Source organism: Cinclus cinclus, chromosome 16, assembly GCF_963662255.1.
Source record: "Cinclus cinclus chromosome 16, bCinCin1.1, whole genome shotgun sequence".
In the NCBI taxonomy this organism is placed as follows: domain Eukaryota; kingdom Metazoa; phylum Chordata; class Aves; order Passeriformes; family Cinclidae; genus Cinclus; species Cinclus cinclus.
Genome location: NC_085061.1, coordinates 15,308,702 through 15,328,045, shown reverse-complemented (window position 1 = coordinate 15,328,045; position 19,344 = coordinate 15,308,702). Strand labels below are relative to the sequence as shown.

The 19,344-nt window shown below is 42.5% G+C and overlaps 1 protein-coding gene across 2 annotated transcripts; it reads right to left on the bottom strand.

The window, feature by feature from the left end:
* Positions 1 to 2,735: 2,735 nt before the first annotated feature.
* Positions 2,736 to 19,123, bottom strand: HAPSTR1 (HUWE1 associated protein modifying stress responses). Of its 2 annotated transcripts, XM_062503906.1 has the most exons (4): positions 18,767 to 19,123; positions 17,939 to 18,019; positions 13,607 to 13,882; positions 2,736 to 6,060 (listed from the first exon to the last, which is right to left on the bottom strand). In XM_062503906.1, the coding sequence occupies exons 1-4, from the start codon at positions 18,984 to 18,986 to the stop codon at positions 5,816 to 5,818; spliced, it is 822 nt and encodes a 273-aa protein (XP_062359890.1). In that variant the 5' UTR covers positions 18,987 to 19,123; the 3' UTR covers positions 2,736 to 5,815. The 2 variants fall into 2 exon arrangements, with proteins under 2 accessions (XP_062359890.1, XP_062359891.1); XM_062503907.1 differs by lacking the exon at positions 17,939 to 18,019.
* Positions 19,124 to 19,344: the final 221 nt, after the last annotated feature.

Here is a 19,344-nt window from a genome sequence, read left to right as displayed (position 1 = left end):
GGTTTTAATTAATAATCTCAGACTCCAAATGAGTTGCATCCCTGCACTGTCATCTGGAAGCACATAAGCCTCTGCAGCTACAACATTCAGAGCATCTTCAGCAGATTCTTGCTCTGAAAACTGCAATCACTTAAAATCAAGACTTCAGAATTCATTTTAGCAGCAAGACACGCATCTTCAGTGATTCACACTAAGGACAACAGTTTCTTCCAGGGAGAGGAAAAAGGCCTGCCTACCCCATGGGAGATCACAGATGTTCTTTCACAGGAAGTAATTTAAATGTAGTCAGGAAAAAAGCAGGTTTCACTGAGTGAGTTTTTCAACAGATGAAAAAGAGATGAAAGCAAAAATACAAAATATAGTTCCCCGAGTAGAATAAACAGCTGGATTACTGGCAGGGCATTCAATGCAAGTTTCTAGAATATGGTCCCCTTCAGCAGAGAAGTTCACTCACCTCTAAGCACAAACCTTGTATTTCTTTTTGCTGGGACTTTTGGAGAGAGTAGAACAGGCATTAGGACACTTCCGTTGAAGACAGCATTAGTTATCTTCAGCAGTACTCTATGAAATAGGTATGGCAATACCACTTTTGCAAACTTACAGTGAAGCCCTCTCCCCAGAGCTCTGAAATTGGAAATATATTCTAAAAAGCACAGCAGGTTTTTTTTAAAAACAATATTTTAGGCCACAAGACTGGCTTAAAGCACACTAAAGATGCAGAGATTTTTGTGGTTTGAAAGTGATCTAGAAACCATCATTTTGCAGAGAGGTAACACTAGTGACTATGAGTTATTAATTTAATGAGATCCAGTAATTACCCCAAGAGTAGAACTTGGTATTTTCTCCCCATCTTAATCTCCATGCCCCATTATAGATGATACCCAAGGAATTATCTTCAAAACAAGAAAGCTAGGTTTAAACAGCAATATCAAAATGGAAATGCCCAGGAAAGTACCAAACTCCAACCTTTGGACTGGGCAGCACTGTGAGCACAGGTACACAGGGCTGCATGGGCAGGAGCTGGACGTGGCCCTCTGAGAACCCCAGTAGGAACAAGGTTCTGAGCATACCTAATTAAAATGCAAATGTTCTGTATCTTCTGCTTTGGTGTTTTGTAAAAAACACACCAGGTGTTCAAAGTACCAAAAAAAATTCTCATGGCTTGAGTTTCAGAGCTGGAAAAGCATTGTGAGTTTATCTAAGATGCAAAGTTGTCACACCAGAACACCAACAAGGACCCCAGGATTCCCCTTTATGGATAGCTTGCTGTTCTATAGCATCCAGAGACAACTTTACCTTAAAATAACTTCACTAGAACAGTGAGATACTACAAAACATGATTGTGACTGGTCTTGCATGCTGTTTTAACCAGCTGATCGCTGCATTTAATACTGAAATTTAAGACTTTCTACAATGCAGTATGTGCCCAAAGGGGCTCACGGCAGATTCCAAGGAGATGCACTTTACTGTGCACTAACCCCTCACATCCCATTGTGACCAATGAACAGCCCTGGTGTTCCACAACCCTGCTAACTGCTGGGACAGCAGCAACTCCAGCCCAAGTCACACAGGAAATGCTGCAGTCTCACTACCCACTGAGAAACATTTGGCTTCCATCTTTTATGGAAGGCCCCAGAGCCAGGTGATGCACGCTTCCTACACAGAAGGGACCCTGGTTGCTTTATTCACTACAGCCCGTGTGCACTGTCCTTCTGGGACAGTCTGAGAGGGGCCCAGGGCAGCAGAAAGCACCAGGGCTGACAGGGCTCCCAGGGAATTCCCCAGGCTCCATCTATCCCCAGGAGCCCCATGCACAGACAAGGAGTGCCAGGGCCTTGCCCCTGACCTTGCACAACCAGAGGCTCTGCAATGAGCAGCCCACAGGGCCTTGTGGCCACCCCACAAAACCACATCAGCCCCACCTGCTGCAGAGAACCCCACAGAACACATCAGGCATGCATTCCTCATCTCTGCCAAAGGATCACTTAGCCCTAGGCTAATAACTGAAAGTGCTGGGTTTCAGAAGCCATTAAAGAATCTAAATTCCTGTTGGAACATTTCGGTGGCTAAGTGAGAAAAATGTTAACAGTAATTAAAAAGATACTTTTTTAACTTGAAAGCTCCTATGAAATAAAGCTTTCCTTCATAATGGAATTTAAAACCTGCTGATAAAACAAGTGGAAAATAGTTTGCAGGTTTAGGGACACCCACATGAAACAGGAAATGTTGCTAATTAAAGCACCTGATTTCACTTAAGTCCAAAGAGTCTGTTGCAAAAGACTGGAAAGCTCTACTACTGAAGTCAACACCACTTCACTTCCTAAACTATGCCACTTAAATCTCTTTAAGATGCTTCTTTTAAGTATTAGTGATGTTGAAATCTGCAGAACATCTTGTACAAAATGTAGTACACCCCAATTTTTTGTATGGTCATTAGTCCAAAGGAAACAAAACAAAAACCTCTGTCTAAGTTACACCCAACAGCTACCACCAAAGTGCATTCAAGGAAAGTCCTGATCCACACAACCAAGGCAGCCTGCCAGCTCACACTAATCACATCTTGTCTGGGATTACCCATGGACTGTATTATTCAGAAACTTTAAAGAAGTACAAAACAGCCTGATTAGTTGGATTTTTTTATTAGGTTTATTATGACTTAAGAGTTTCTATTACTCCAGCTGGGTAAACCACATTTGAAAGTAAGTTTAACTGCAGGACTTCAATTTCAACCAAAATCATTTTTGCATTACTTTATTGTAATATAGATTTAAATTGAACATTTAAAACTTACTTCATTAATAAGCAAGCCAAGCTCAGCAGCTTCAGTGCAGGATGTACTTTATGTAACTGCCGCACATTCAGGTTAGATTGGACGTACATGGAGAAGAGACCGGGCAACTGCACGACTCAGAGGACAAAGCAAAAGTAAGCACCATTTTTACCAAATTAAACAGCTCTCCAGTCAGTGTTCCTTACCAAAAATCAACTCACTTCTGGCTCTAGGAGCTACACTTTGGATAATAGCCCAAAGCTATTTCCAGAACATCAGTTTTCTACACTGGCACAAGAAATAGTCTTCAAAGCAATAGGTACTGGACTTGTTTTTTATTTTTTTTTTTTTAAGAGACAACCTGTTCTCCTGTGTTTACCAGGTGAATACATGCATTTTTGATCATTCTGGCAGAGGTCAAAGAGCAAACAACAGTTGGGGCTAAATCAAAAACAATCAAAAGTTGCCAAATATTTAAGGTACAAGCAAAAAACCATTAATGCAACCAGTTTAATACCAAAGTCTGCTTTCTTTCAAAGAAAAATGGCACAAATTAAATAAGAAGCCAGACAAATTTAGTTTTAGATGGCAATAGACTGAATTAATGCTTCAGAGCATTAGCAAGATTTATTTCACTGCAAGAAAGGGCAGAAGTAATTTAAACAGGCTCTGTATTTGGGCTAGACCAGCAGCACTACTACAGTTCAGTCCCCACGTGCAGAACTGACACCAGTACAATGTCACCTGTACCACATCAAGAATAAAGTGTGTTAGAAGTTGCAGAGCATAAGCATCTTACTTGTACAAGCCAGTTAAAAAATAAACAGAAGAGCCAAAGAATGGTTCTCACACCTGTCCTACCTGTTCAAGACTCCACCTTGGTTTTAGAACAGAAAATCCCTCTGCCAACAGTCTAGTAAATACTAATGTATATTCAGATACCATCTTCAAAATCTTTGCTGAAAATGCAGTCTCCAAATGAAAACTAGCTTTATGCAGTATTAACATCTTACATTAACTAAACTTTATGAACTGTAGTTAACAGCAGTAACTGAAATTAATGTATACTGTCTTCAAGTGATGTGCAAGTTCAGCTATGTAACACAGGTGGGGGTTGGAGCAATTCTTACCTTACCACTTGGTTCTGGACAGTTCTAACAGCTGTCCATGAACTACAGAGCCTCTCACTACAGTACTGTGCAACTGCTGACATCTTCAAGGGCTCTTGGCTGTAAAGAAATGTGATGGAAGCACCACAAGGCAAGAAAATTGCACTCAAGTAGAGAGCCTTGAGTATCTCACACAGCATTGCTGTCTTGCCTTGACTACAGACATCGATGAGAGGGCACCAGGGTAAAAAAAGCAAACCTACAGTGAAGTCTGCTTCAAACAGCAAAGATAATACAAAAGAGATCTGATTCTACAAGCACATAAGCAAAAGTCTTGAAGAGCTGTGTATCAACATGGAGCTCAAGGTGCCTTAACTTCACCAGAAACCACAATTTTTAGTACTGGGAATCTAGCATAGTCACATTTAATCCCAGGATCAGCCAATGCTTCCAGTTAAAGCATGGATACCATCTCTCTAAATACCCTTTTCCCAACGTGCAAGGTTGGAGCTCTTCATTTTCTTACTCTTCCTGTATTATCCTTTTCCAAGGCAGAGATTCGGAGGCCCTAAAGCCAGAGTTCTCCACCAAAGACTTTCTCCCTCCACATAAGAAAATAGTCAGGACACTGAGACTGACATCTGTCCTTCCCCATTTAGAAACAGATTTGCAGCAGATCTAGATCAGTCTTGATCTCTATTTCAGTTTTAGACTATGCTTAAGTTACAGCAGCCAGAGTTCAATCCTATGAATGTAAGCTAAACACAAAAAGAAAGCCATTTATCCTTTTCAATTCATGCTTACAGCATGTGTATCCAGAGTTTTATAAACAACTTCCAGTTTTAAATTATTTTCTTAGCACTTCACAGAACCTGCATGTCACTCCCTCCTGAAGGGAATGGCATAACAGAATCTTGTTTAAGTTAGTCCAAGCTTCCACATGTGACCAGAAGTCTTACTTGTTAGAACACACCCCTCTTCCAACTATTCCCCACGTTCCCTCTCCTCCCACCCCTCCCCAGCAATGGGCAATTACCTCACAAGAAATGTAAAATAGGATATGGGTGTACACAAAATCTACCCTTCACTAATACTGAACAGAAAAGCCTATTTTCCAATTACAGGACATTTTTCTCTAAATTTAGGTCAGCACTGGTGCAGTCTGCACTGTGTATGATTACCACAAGGATAATACCAATAAGTACATATATTTTCTCAAACTGATTTAAAAGCCTATGAAGTTAATTGGGGAAAGTTTAATATTGCTACTTCAGAGCACTAGAACACACAAAGTGAATCCAATAAAGATCCTTGTATTGATTCAATATTAAGTATTAATTGCATGACCATCATAGCACCTCTTTACATTATCACACAATCACCAGAATTATCAACTGCTTTTAAAACTAAAAAGGGTACAGTCCAATATTTATAACTTGCACACTGTTACTATACAGAAACTAGGTGCATGGTACAGTGCTGCAAAAAAATGGAAGCCTGCAGTTTTGACAAAGATGCCAAGTCATGTTGTAGACAATTTCAGTCCAACTGGCAATACTGTTTAAGCAAATACTCAAAGCAGGAAATAAAGGACAAAAAAAAAAAGAATTCTATAGCCAAATAAACATCTGAAATTTCCTTTCCCTTTAATAATACAAGTAAGGTCACTTTTAGCCTTGGAACAGATACATGTTCACCTATGATGATCTTGCTAACTACTACACAATATCTGATGTCCTCTGCTAAGAATATAGTTTAAGAAAGCCGCAGTTACAAGAGGCATCTAATGTAATATCTAAAATTTCCTTTATGGCATTTACTGAATTCTTTGTCTTAAACAGTGAATATGGAAAGATGGCCTCATGTTTCCTTTTCAATAGCACTCTGAGGATCAAGTGGCTTTCAAGCAGCATGGTGGGTTTGAAATTTTTGCAGTTTAGATCATTCTGTTGCGTTTATGAGTTGGTGAGTCTGTAATGACATCGCCACACTGGGCTGAGGTACGCTTTCTAGTTCCACCATTGTCCAAGTGGAGTGCCATTTCTTCTGATATGAAAGTGTTCAAATCAACATCATGGAGTCCATTTCTCCTTCGACTAGCATTGGAGCCACCGCTCACGTGAGTAGGCGAGCCCGGGGTACTCGAGCGAACGCTTATACTAGCCATTGCACCACTAAGACCTGGGGAGAGAGAGAAAGAGGGCTTCAGTCAGACAGCACAGAAAGTTCAGTTCCCACGTGTGCCACACAGGATCGCGCTCAGCCCGATTCCGCTGACACCTTAAGGACTCTTCATCCTACTATTTGTACCATTCCAGTCCAGAACACACCTTCTCAGCTTTCAGCCCGTGTAATAATCCAGTAATTACCAGAACTGCATTGTATGACCTTAAAAGTGAGCTTATACACCAGGCTGTAACAGCACACTCTGGCAAACATTAACTCCGTAAGCATGACATGCTATTCAAAACATGGACATACTCAAAAGCAGGTAACTTCAATTTAAAGGCTTCACACTGGACCAAGAGTTACCCAGCCCTGGCTAAGGCTGCTGAACTGACCTGGTCTTGTGTCAACACCACCATTCTGCTCCCTTTCACTCCCTGAAGGAAACTGCAGTATGGCAGCAGGTCTCAGACAGGTGTACACCACAGCTAGTTTATAAATACAAGCTTTTATTTCATGGCTAACACTAATAGCCAACACATTGGTATTATTAAATTCAGAAATGCACCTAAAAGAACAAGCAAGGAAAACCACATGACAATCACCCAAAATTTGTTATCAACAGATCTGATATAAATCATTGTCACAGGCACCCTACAAGTACTTTGGTTTGTATTCGTATGAAGCGTTTGATTCAAATTGAAGTTTATTTCTTGTAGAAACAAGGCCACAAAAAGACAACCATGAACTAACTTTCATACTGATTTAGCCTCTGCCTTGTGTAACATTACAATTTTACAAAAGTGGCACATTTCAAAACAAACTTGGTAAGGACTAATACACAAAAGTCTAACCACTCTTCTCAATTTCCAATCCAGGCTGTATTTAGAGGTAAACAGGAGCTCAGAAATAAGACAAACATCTTTGCTATCGTAACTTCTTCAAATTTGAGTATTAGTAGGAGTGTACAGAAACATCTGCTGGTCCTAGGAAAGAAAGAAGAGAGATCTGCATATTTTCTAACAGCAAGAACAAGGAAATGCTGAACTTTGCATGGAATGCCAGGAAGATTCAGCTCTCAGTAACCTTCAAAATCTTAGAGCTCTCTTCTCCAGTCTTAAATATTTCTATAGCTCTGTCCAGCCATCATGAATCTTGTGTGTGCATTAATTCATATCTCCACTTAATGTCAAATGAGCAGCCAAAAATCACTGACTGACAAATCAAGCCCAACAAAACCCAATCCAACAGCTGCTGGCAAGCCAAATAGGCAACTTCAGAGGCTCTGGGAAGAGAGGACTGCTAGAACTACAACATCAGTCACCAGAAACCTCAGTTAGAAGCTGAATTTTCAAAGCCATCTGCAACAATGGCAGGTTGATACACAAGTCAGGATGGAGAAGGAACCAGTGTCACGCTACTGAACATTACCAAATGAACATTTAAAGCTTCAAGCTTGTAACAGCACAGGAGATACTTTTACACAGATTACATTACACAGCCACTAATCACTGATGCTTTCTTAGGGCTTTTGCTTACACCTCCAAGTGGTGTTCCAGCAGGGCTCAGAAGCATGGTCTGAACTCCAAGAGCTACCCCACAGATATTTTTAACAGCAAAATCACTGTTCATTCACAATGGCAGAGAGTATTCAAAGAGAATAAGCTGTCTGAGTGTAAAAGTAACTCAGAAATGTTAGGTTTTTGACAGTACTCTCAGGATTAAGGTCAAGCTTAAATTCAAAACCATCAGGAAAAGAATTTCCCATGCATCTACCAAAAAAAAGTAAAGCAGCTACTTGATGACAAATGTATGAGAAAAAGCCAATTCAGATACCATACCTTGGATAAACTACTAACATGCATAATTTTGGCAGGTAACAAATCACTTCACAACTCAAAGATATCAGTAGTTTAATTTCAACTGGCATGACATACATTAGAAAAAACATGAATTCATCCTGTACATTTAAATTGGAAAACATCTGAGCATACAGTTGACATTTTTCCAAATCCAGAGATTTCCCCCCACATCCCTATTCCAAACACAACTTTCTGTGACCACACAAGTTCAGTGTCATTACTTACACTTAAGAGTCAACATTTACATCACTTATCAGTTATTTACTGGTATACAACTCATACCAAATGAGCAACATAGTAATTCAGCTTTATCATTATATCTTTTTACTGCATCTAGTGCCCAAGTAAAGAAAGAAAAATTATTCTAAATAAACCCCAAAACTAACCTGTGATGTGAAAAGACATTTCTTAGCACCACTCAGGAACTTTGTTTTTAAGTGGAGCCTTTTCAAGTAACAAGCATTCTTTAAAATAGTTGATACAGTTAAAAGATGCACCTGTAACACACTGCAGCATATTGTAAACCAGACTGCCAAAGTTGACAAACAATGCCTAAAGCAGTCACTGACTTCCCAGTATTTAGGTAATGCTCAATCACTGTACATTTAAATACACAAACAACCTTCAGGAGATAATTAGAAATTAACATCCTCAATCCAACTTGGTGTCTAAGGCAGAAGAGTAGATTTGAATTAATTTCTACAGATCAGAATACAAGGATATTACATCACAGCATGGACTTTGAGCTACAGGTTAATCTTGCATCTCACACTGGCATTTAGTACCCAGTAAGAGTCATGGCTGGGTACACTGACAGACTCAGTGACAACCTCAGCTCCTGGCAGTGAACCAGATTACACAGCACTGCCCATCCATCCAGGAGAGCAAAACTTCCAAATGAATCACTCAGATCACAGTTTAGGATTGACTAATTGAGCTAACATGGAAGAATCAAAGGAAACTCAAGGCATACATTCAAATATCAAGATGCCACTTCATGGAAGCAACATCTCTGAGAACAATCTGCAAAGCTTAAAAAAAAAAAAAAAAAAATCTCTACTTTTAGTCGACAGGGAAGAGAGTTCAGTTTTTCCTTGGGAAGCTGTGGCAAGGCAGAGGAAATCTCAGAAAAACCATCTGCTGTGAACTACTCTGAGTTTTAGCTTTCAGCAGACTCAGAACTCTTCCCGAAACATTTAAAGCAATAACTGACACTAGGAAGTGGAAAGATGACATGACTGTCAGCAAACACCATTTCCCAACCTCAGTACAACAGCACAGAGATCCAAACAGCTGCTGAAGTGGCTTTACTTCTCCCACAGTCTCACATCCACCTCTGAAGTCTCCCATTCCTTTGTACCAGGGACATCTTTATTATAACTAAGTACACTCCAAAACTATCAAGATAGAAGGCTTGACTGAAAGTATGTTTCATGGGTTACGAAATACTTAACTGTCAACTCAAAATTAACAATTTTATCACCACTGGCCTAACAAACTGTAAATGTGGTTTCACCTGCACTACAATCATGCCCACGTACAATTTATTCAGGTCACTACCACACCATAATATACTGGGTAGCTACTGTACAACAGCAGTACTAACTATTGTTTTCTAGAAGTTTTAAGCAGGAAATATCAAAAAGAATATTCACGCCTAGATAAGTGTGACTAAAGCAAGAATCAGCTAATAACACCAGATAAATATAAAATGGCATGCACAGAGATCCTTGTCACTCTTCTGTCATATTCACCCTTTCATAATACTGGCTCAAAGAGCAAGGTTTAGAAGAACATACCAACACACAATTCCATCACAGCTATATATACACACAACCTTTAAATTAAACTGTGTCAGACCAATCTGAACAGGGTTCTCCCATCCTCTCTCTTTTACCAACTGCTGCTTCTCCACTCTGCTAAGTGCTTCTGTTTTAAACTGCACTTGAATATTCTAAGAAACATATATGAAGAATCAGTGGAAATTCAGACTCTTCAGGGGCCAGGCCACACATTTATGTGCAAGTGTTCTCCCTACCCCAAAGAGACCAAATCACATGAATGACACACATCAACACTAAAGCTAAGGAGAAAAAGAACTAATATTCTTTCACTGTAATGCTGCCCTATTTTTTTCCCAAATCCACCTAAGATTTGATTCAGAATGCTCAAGTCAAACGCATTCAGCATTAACTTTCCGAGCTTGCTTCTTCCCCCTCCTCACGTCACAGCATTTTCTCACATTATGTTGGGAGGACAGTCTGTGAACCATGGAGCACATCCCACAGGAAAGGACACGGGCTGTGCAGCAGACTGACTATGCCAGCTACAGCCAGGCACAAAGTAGCCAAGCACGTGGTAGTGTTTGGGAATCTTGTACCCTTAGCTCAGATTGATGTAAATCTGTCATTTGAAACTCATCTCTTACAGAACTGGAAATGTCAATACACATCCAGAGAGTAGGTGAAGCTACATCTATCCTCTCCCTAGCTGCAATCACATTTCAGGGACTAAAGGAAGTTAAAAACAACTCTGTGATTGAGACGTTAGACAATAAAGGTATTATCTTCTACTACCACAACTTAAAACACCAAGCATCAGGCTGATGTTTCATTAAAGTTTCACAAAACTGCACTGGCACTTCAGAGAAAAGCATCATGTATTACCTTGGGATAACTACTCAGCTTTTCTAAAAGGCTTGAACTTCTTTGCCAATATTGACAGTTCAAGTCACCAGCCATGCTTTATTTCAAAGGTTACCCATGAGCATGCTAACAGTGAAGAGCTGATAATAAGGGAAAAGACATTGTTTACCAAAGTTTACTCTCTCAAGAGTAAGTGAGAAGGAGACACTGGAACCTAAGTAACACTTAAGATTTCAGTAACAACTGCAGAGCATAGGTGCCATGGAGTTATAAGAAAAGGGAAATTACACAGCTTAAACATTCTCATGCCTAATTTTTTCTCATTATCATTTTGCATTTAGCTACTATAACAAGTTCTTCTCTACTGTTCTGCTTTCAAGACAAGTTTTCTTGTAGTAGAAAGACCTGATAATCAATCAGAATCACAAGATTAAATTCTGGGGTCAACATCTAGTCCAAAAAACTGTCAACTATCTTGCAGAGAAAAAACACAGGTCAGAGGTTACAGGGTTGGAGACAGAAAAGGCAAGGCAAAAAATCCAGTTTTAAGATGTGTAAAGTTCAAAGAGTGTACTGATGCATAAAGGATGCTATTCCCTAATGTTTTAGTCTAGGGCATACACCTAGAATTGTGTTTGACATTCCAAGACATGCTGAATTATTAGCTAATTTGTTACCACTGCTTCTGTCAAAATTTTCAGATGTGCTTGTGATGCATTCAGGGTTACATAATGAAAAAAAGAGGCATTTTCCACTATCATAGAAGATCAGCAAGTTATAATGCTGTGGTCTTTAGACATGTATTAATACCTATTTCTGAGAAGTCAATATACCAGTTCTGCTTCCACTGAGCTTTACTTGGTGCCATAGGCTATTCATACCTATCCCAGCTTCACTAAAAGAGGTCTTACTGCAAGCAGCAAAGTTTCAGTATTATCCTTCAAATCAAATTCAACCCACCCACATGATCAATGAAGAAATACTCTATTCCCACAAAGAAGCCCCAACCAGCACAGTACAGCCACCCTCCTTTATATGCCAGTTGGAAACTCCCCTCAAAACCTCCATGCCTGGACTGCTCCGCACCATCATCAAGTTCTCTTGTTCCCTCATGATACCTAGAAGCAGCACTTCCAATAATATGCCAAAAATTATGATAAGCACAGGTATAATGAGGACAATTTACACACACCTGAAGATCCTCAGCAAGTTTCAAAATCAAAACAGTTTTGAGAAGCCCTACAATAAATAGGAAATGAGTTCATGAGATGGCTTGATCACAACTTTCTTAATGTGCAAGAAAACAAAAGGGGGAGAAGCTGGAGTAATGTAGACATTGTAGGCAATAACCTAAAAACAGTTATGAGGTCCAACACAACCCTGATCACTATAGGATTAGCACAAAAGCATTTGTGTCAAGAACCTGACTGAAACTGGTATGAGGAGAACTTACAGCAGAGGGTGACTGACATGCTATCTTGTCAACCAGCTGATGAAGGGGAAAAGTACATTTTGAGCCCGTGCAGTGCTGCTGCAGAGGACAGAACTTCCTCATGCCCCTGCATTACATTATGAAATACAGGAAGCTTCATACATCACTGTTCAGATCCTCACGCTACACAGAAGGGACTTCCATAAACCACCTCTGTACAAAGCAGATTCTGGGAAACACTACATGGACACAAAAGAGCCTATTACCAGTAAAAATGAGTTCACACTGATCTCACTGTGCTGAAGTGAGTCCTAAGCGTCCTCTCACCTGACAATGAGCCTTTACAGTTAAATCCAACTCCACAGATTCAACTGTATTTTCAGAAAACCATTTTTACAAGGGTGCTTGTTACAGTGAGAGCTTGCTTCTGCATTGCTCTCTTGAAATTAGTTTTATCTACACTGAGTAAGCAACAGTGGTACACAGCATTCCCTAGCCCCCTTCCAGTATGAGACAGGAAACTGCCAAAATCAACACGACTAGGTGGAGAAGCATGTTTGGTTTAAATGGCAACAGGGTAGCAAATATAATACCAGACTTCAGCTGTCACCTAGACAGTAAGTGTCTGGACTGTGTATCTTGAAAAACCACCACTGCACAGCAGAAGCCAAGATTGCATTTTCAGGAATCCACTCTTCTAATTAACTTATCAATTCTATCCCCCCCACTGAGAATATTCAGACAGTAAAAATTTAATTTAGGCTGCACTTCTAGATAGTTTAATTTTTTTACCTTTAGAATGGTCTAGGGTTTGTACCTCAGGATATCTGCTACCCTTTTGAATTTCAGAAGGCATAAAGCCCAGAGGTGAACTACCTCATCTCACCTCAAGAGCAGTTTAAAGCACATTTGTCTATCACTTACTAAATCATAATCCATACAGAATAAGCTACTGAATATTCCTGTCTGAAAAGAGATACACCACCACCATTGCTGGTGATGGCAAGAAGGTAATTCAGTATGACACTGGGAGACATGCAAATCTGAAAGTGAACTATAACAAACTTCTGAACAGGAGTCCATTATTTTAAAAATGTGTAAGTGAAACACCCTTTCCAGGGTACTTTAAGTAGAATGCTGAACTGCATTATCCAGTGCCTAACAAAGGTACTGGAGAGCTAGAGACAGAAACCTCAGACATCTAATTCCCTCCCTAAGCCACCAAAAATTTTCTAGTTGTCAAATCTTAATATTTAACTAGTTGCTAGCATAGCATTGCCATTTTCCAAGAATTCTGTTTACTTTAGCACTGGTATGAATGCCAAGTCTCTTCACGCTTCAAAAACACTACCAAGACTTGATACTTAACTGTTGAGTTCACAACTGTGCAATTCTACAGATTCAAATTTCATTTTTATTCAATACCTTTTCTTCATTTAAAATACTTAACTATACAAACTTCTAGCAGCCAACACACGCCTTACACATGCAAATGCTCCCTTAAAGAATGAAGGGGATACTCAGCTGGAATACCAGGTACAAAGCACATCACGATATGCCAAACATGCTTTAAGAACCCCCACCCAATTTTAACCAAGTAGTATTGAAAAAGTGACTGTTACCATGCAGAGCTATGGCTTCACGGAAGGGTTGCAAATCAGTCTCTACAGATGAGCTAGTTTCTGTTGAAGTAGCTCTGTTAGGGGATACTACAGTCAGTCTTGGGGGAGCTCTAGAATTCCTTGGAGGAGGGACTTTTCCACAAAGGAAGCTGATCAAGTCTTCCCTTCGAATAGTTCTTCTGCGTTTTTTAACCCAGGCTAGCACATCCTTATTCCGACGCTGATAGCCAATCTGAATTCCTAAATCAAAGCTTCGCTGGTGGGCATCCACACTCTCTGCAAGAAGACAGAAAAAAGTTCTTAGGGTTACACAGCAATGCACAGCATGGCACAGCACTGATGTGGCTTCCTGTCAACCACGGGAAAGAAGTGCCTACATCTTATACCGTAAGGCAGCACCAAGGTGTCTGCAGCGGCAAAGAGGAGTTCCATTAAACCTGAAGAAAGTATTAGCCAAAATATTTCATTCTCTTTACAAGTCAGATAGTCAACAGCAACTCCAGCACCACTTAAGCAGCATTCACTATACTTTAGGTCGACACTACAGCAATGTTTATTTACATTAAAAACACACTTAGAGCTTGTCAGACTGAGGAAGATACTTAAATCAATGGACAACAGACTTAGACACACAAAGTGTATTAATAGAGTCAGGAAGCCCCAACATAAGAAAGGAGTAACTGCTTTTCTTCATTCTGACAGGTAAGAAACTGCCAGAAAACTCAAGGTTTCTTTCAAGTTACTCTATTTTCAGCTGAATTTCAACTGCAGAGGCAAAGCACAGGCCATAGTTTTGAAACAAGTTAAACACAAGTGTCACCAATGTCTTCCAATTAGCCAACATACCACTTAAAAAGGCTAAGAAAGTTTCCTTCCCCATTTAGGATCCTACAGCAATTTTGATATACAAAAGTTTTAAACACACTATTTACAAAAAAGCCTACTACAAAATGCAACTTCATTCTGCTAATATAACTAGTCACCTGTGCACATCAGTTATAACTGTGTCTCCAAAAGACTTAAATGCCATGTATTAAGTTGCTTTCAAACTTCGGGAAGTGTATTTCTGGCTATCAGTTTGAGTAAGTTTCAAACCACAGTAACAGGTGGGACAAATCCTGTTCATGACACAATTATGCTCATCTTGTTCGTCATATGTTTGCTGTCAGAGGTTTGACAACACCTATTTCAGTTTCATGTAAACTACTGTTACACTGCTCTTGCTCCTTAAATGACATGAATATACCCACTCCAATCTTACTTGAATTCCATAGATTTTTTTCTATGTGGCAAAGCTGATTTAAACAGCATTTTATATTCTTGTTTTATTAATGAAGCCCAAGGCAAAAGCCATTTGCCCAGAACATGAAGGTATTTCTTTAAGAACAGCTATCCCAAGACATTGGTTTATAAACAGTGACATACACATCTAATGTAGCTTTGTCACACTCCAGAACCCGAAAAGAACTACTGTTAAATTCTATTCTCGGACTTATATTCTAAGGCACCACTGCACAGTCCATAAAAGACAGCACAGAGATCTACTCTGCCAAAGAGCAGCACTTCAAACCTAGCATAACAGACCAAAAACACCTCAAACTGAGCTAAGGTAAATCTTGGAGCATAAACTAAACAGGCACAAAAAATACACTTAACCTGTTACTTTTATCCAGTCTAAGAGTATTTTGCCTGTACTACTTTGTAATCTAAAAGCTACCTTCATAAATGATAATTCCTCAAAGCAATGGCAACATGACAGATTATTCCCCCTGCCATTTTATACTCCCTCCACAGCAGCCCAGTCTCCAATGTACTAGCAGTAAAAGCTGCCCAAACACTCTGGAGCCAACTTGGAAACTGAAAATGCTTCTTTAATCACTTCCTGAAATACCAGGAGTGTCCTTCTGAGGCTTGGAGGCCAACTTCACGTCAATAGCCTGCTTTCTTTGTATATGAGAATGCTTTACAAAGTGCTAACTGTGAACTAGGTATGAGGTCAAAGACTGACTGCTGATGAAGCCCAGAGAAGTTTCAAGCATCATTACCCCGGGTAGATTAGATTTTTACGGTAAAAGCCACAACTACTTTGTTTACAAAGTTAAACTGGCAAAACCTAGGCAGTCCAGCTGCATATATTCTGAAATTACTAAGTCAAAATCAGCATTAGAAAATATTCAGGGTTTTTTTTAAATCAAACAAGGTAAATTGTAGGCTCAGAAGTCTTATTCTAACATACCTAGAACTTTCCACAGTGGCCTTAAGTTCTAAATCCTGTATTACAAGCCATGCCTTCACTTTTTTAGTGCAATCTGAAAGATAATGAAATGCCTTGAATGCAGTTGCTATCACCAGCACCAGAAATTCCAGATATAAGACCATCAGTGCAGTGTGATATTAAACTTCTAGTCTATATTCAGAAGAAATGCTGACATTCAAGACATCATGGCATTCTCATTATGCACCATTCCTTGGGTTGCTCTTGTTAAAAAGATGATGCCTCAAAAATCCAAGTATTTATCAGATCAGAAAGCAGCTGACAAGGCAAGAGGCAGTTTAGTTTGTGGTGTTCAGTTCACCACACCAAGTATTCCTCCAGTGTTTTGACAGAGTCCTCCAAAACCAACAGTACTGAGAATGTAAAAAACAGGAGTTTTTTTAAGAGCCATGCTCATCACTAGGGAAAGCAAGTTCACAAGTAGGAGATTAGAACTTGTCAAATATGACAGTGTTCAGGTGGTTCTACCATGTTATCACCAAATTTCTACTAACTTGAAAGTTAACTGAAAACTGAAAGATGGCATTCCTGAGTAACTCAGCTACTTTAACACTTTAGGACCTGTATGAAGAAAACACTTGTTTCAGGTGCTGGTTTTTGAAGTGTTACATTATACCTAAGTCAGCTTCCAACTTAAACTTTCGTTTCCCTGATCACCTACTTGTCAGTTACACACATCACTGCCAACAGAAAGGCTCATTTTGCCTAGAGCACAAGTAATCAAATATTTTAACCAGAAATAAACAGTCTAAGTCTTCATACTAAAGATGGTGTAAGGGAGAGCCATGCCATTTGTAAAGACAGACTATAATTATTCCAGACAATTTAACTCTACCTGCTGCTGCTCTACCACCATTCTCAAATGACTACTGTCCCCAGATATATGTTCTAGTGACCCACTCCCTCAGGCCAGCACCTTCCTGCTCCAAGGTGCTGCCCTTCACATGACCTGACACATACAGACAGCACTCAAATGCACTTTCTGCAGGAGACAAGACTGTGGCAGTGAGGGCTGTGTACCTACATCTCCTCCTTGCCCTGTCCACATCTGTCAGAAACCTGAACACCCACCACACGTCAAGTTCAACTGCTTAAAGCAAATCCAAAATGACTAAACTGGAAGTAAACGAAGGTATAATAGAGGCAGAACTACAGACAGCGCTATACAGACCAAGGGGGAAAAAAAAAAAAGGAGGGGAAAAATCAAACTATAATCCAGAAAAACAAACATCTGGAACTTTAAGGCACTTCTCTTCTTTGGAATGGAAGGCAGTGACAATGGGAATCACAATGTGCCAATTTCAGCCTTCACTGACACATATCATTTTAGCACAACCTTTTAAACAAACTAATAACCACTGAACCATCCTTCTGTGCACAAAAATTCCTGCGACAGCCCAAAGAACTGCAGAGTTCAGAAACACCCAGTAAAAAACCATGAAAGCAAAGCCACATGCAGAACAAACTCCTATCAAAGTTCTGACTAACACTGCCTTCTTACAACCACACTGGACACAGCCACAATGACATTCTAGTGCTTAAAATAAACTGGAAGGCTAACTTAAGAAGCTCCACTGCCACAAGAAGACAAAACTTTCTGTCACATACCTATGCAGAATTTTATGAACATTAAACCCAACACCACTTCACCACAAAAAAGAAGGCATTATACTGGCACCCCAACATCTAATGTACCATGAAATATAAACAATGCAGGGAATTTCAGTACCATTTAATAAGCCATTGTACATCTGCCTTGAATTCACAAGAAACAGACACATATTAAAGACACCCTTTTTCAAGGGTCCCAAAGTAAAACAGCTTTTGAGTTTGAGTCACTGATATGAGGCAACAGAAAAGATTCAGCTATCGTCAGCTGAAGTGGCCCAGGGAAAACCTGCAAGATTCAGGAAGCAGTCTCGGGTTAGATTTTATCAGGGTGAATAAGAGACATTAACAGGCCCTACTTATGAGTAAGCCGGGGCAGGAGGCAGAGTGGGGCCCGGCTCGGCGGGGAGGGCTGCCGGGGCAGCGGGGGGGGGGGGGCAGCCCCTTACCTTTGTAGAGGTTGGTGACCGCAGTGGCGGCGTTCTGGAAGGGGACCCAGAGGGAGAGCCCCGGCTGCTGGCACACCCGGTCTGCAGGGAGGGAAGGACACACGCTGTTTATTTTGGAGTCACCCGCTCCGAACGGCCATGTTAGGTTTCGCCATTTTGTTCCACCTTCCGGAGGCAGCTCCGGATCGGGGCCGAGCGGGGCGGGCGGGCAGCGGCCCGGCCGGGGCAGCGGGCGCGGTGCCCCCGGCGCGGTGGGGAGCGCCCGGCCGCCCCCGCCCCGGCCCCGCCGCACAATGAGCCCGGCCCCTCTTCGCCATTTTATCGGAGTCTCTTCCCGGAGCTGGGCGTCGGGAGCCACCGGCAGGGCCGGGCTTCCCGGCCCACCCCCACACCCTCCCCGGCACTCGGGGCTCGCCCCCGCAGCCCCGACCCTCCCGGAGTGGCCCCCGCCAGAGCACCCCGCGGCCGCGCTCCAGCCCAAGCGCTCCGGCAGTCGGGGGAAGGGGGTGCGGCCGGGCCGGGCCGGCGCAGGAGCCGCCCCGGAGGCCGCGCCGGGCGCTGTCCGGGCCGCGACCGCGGCTCCCCCTCCCTCTCGCCATTTTGTTTTCCCGTCCGTCTCTGACGGCGGCCGCGGGCCGGCAGCCGCTCCTCCCGCCGCCTCGGCCCCTTTGTACCGCTGCGGAAACCTCCCCATCCCGGTGGCTCCGCTGCTGCTCGGCGCCGCCACCCCCACTGCCCAGGCCCCGAGTCCACCGCGCCCGGGCTCCACCGGCCTCTTGGCCGCGGCCGCCCCAGCCGTACCCTCCCCAGGCCCCTGGCCGTGCTCACCCTTGTAGAGCTGCGCCACGGCGGTGGCCGAATTCTGAAAGAGGTGCCAGAGCTTCTGCTGCTTGTGCTCGGGCTGCGCCGCCGCCTCGTCCTGCAGCTCCGGCGCCAGCGCCTCCTCCTGCTCGGCCTCAGCCAGGCACTGCCGCTCCCACTTGCTGAACCAGTGCTCGGGCCCGTGCTCCTGGATCTCCGCCTCGCCCTCCTCTTTCTTGTCCTCCATCCTCCGCCCGGCTCCGCGTTCCACCGCCGCGTACAACCGGTCCCGACAGCCGGACGCGCTCGTTCCTGCGCCGGGCCGGCCCTACCTCACCCCCATGCCGGGCCCGCCCGTCGCTCCGCCGGCCCCAAACACTCCGACCACCGGCACCGCCCCGAGCGCACTGAGAGCCCGGCCGAGGCGCCTGGGAACGCGCAGCCGGCCCGCCCCGCCCGCAGCGCCCGATTGGCCAGAGCCGCCCCGGTGCCGCCGGTCCGTGCGGAGTTCCCAGAGCTCATTGGCCATGTCACTTGTCCGTCAAGCGGGACACCCGGGGGCGGGGCCAACGCTGGTTTGGTTATGCCGTCACAGCCCCGTGCCG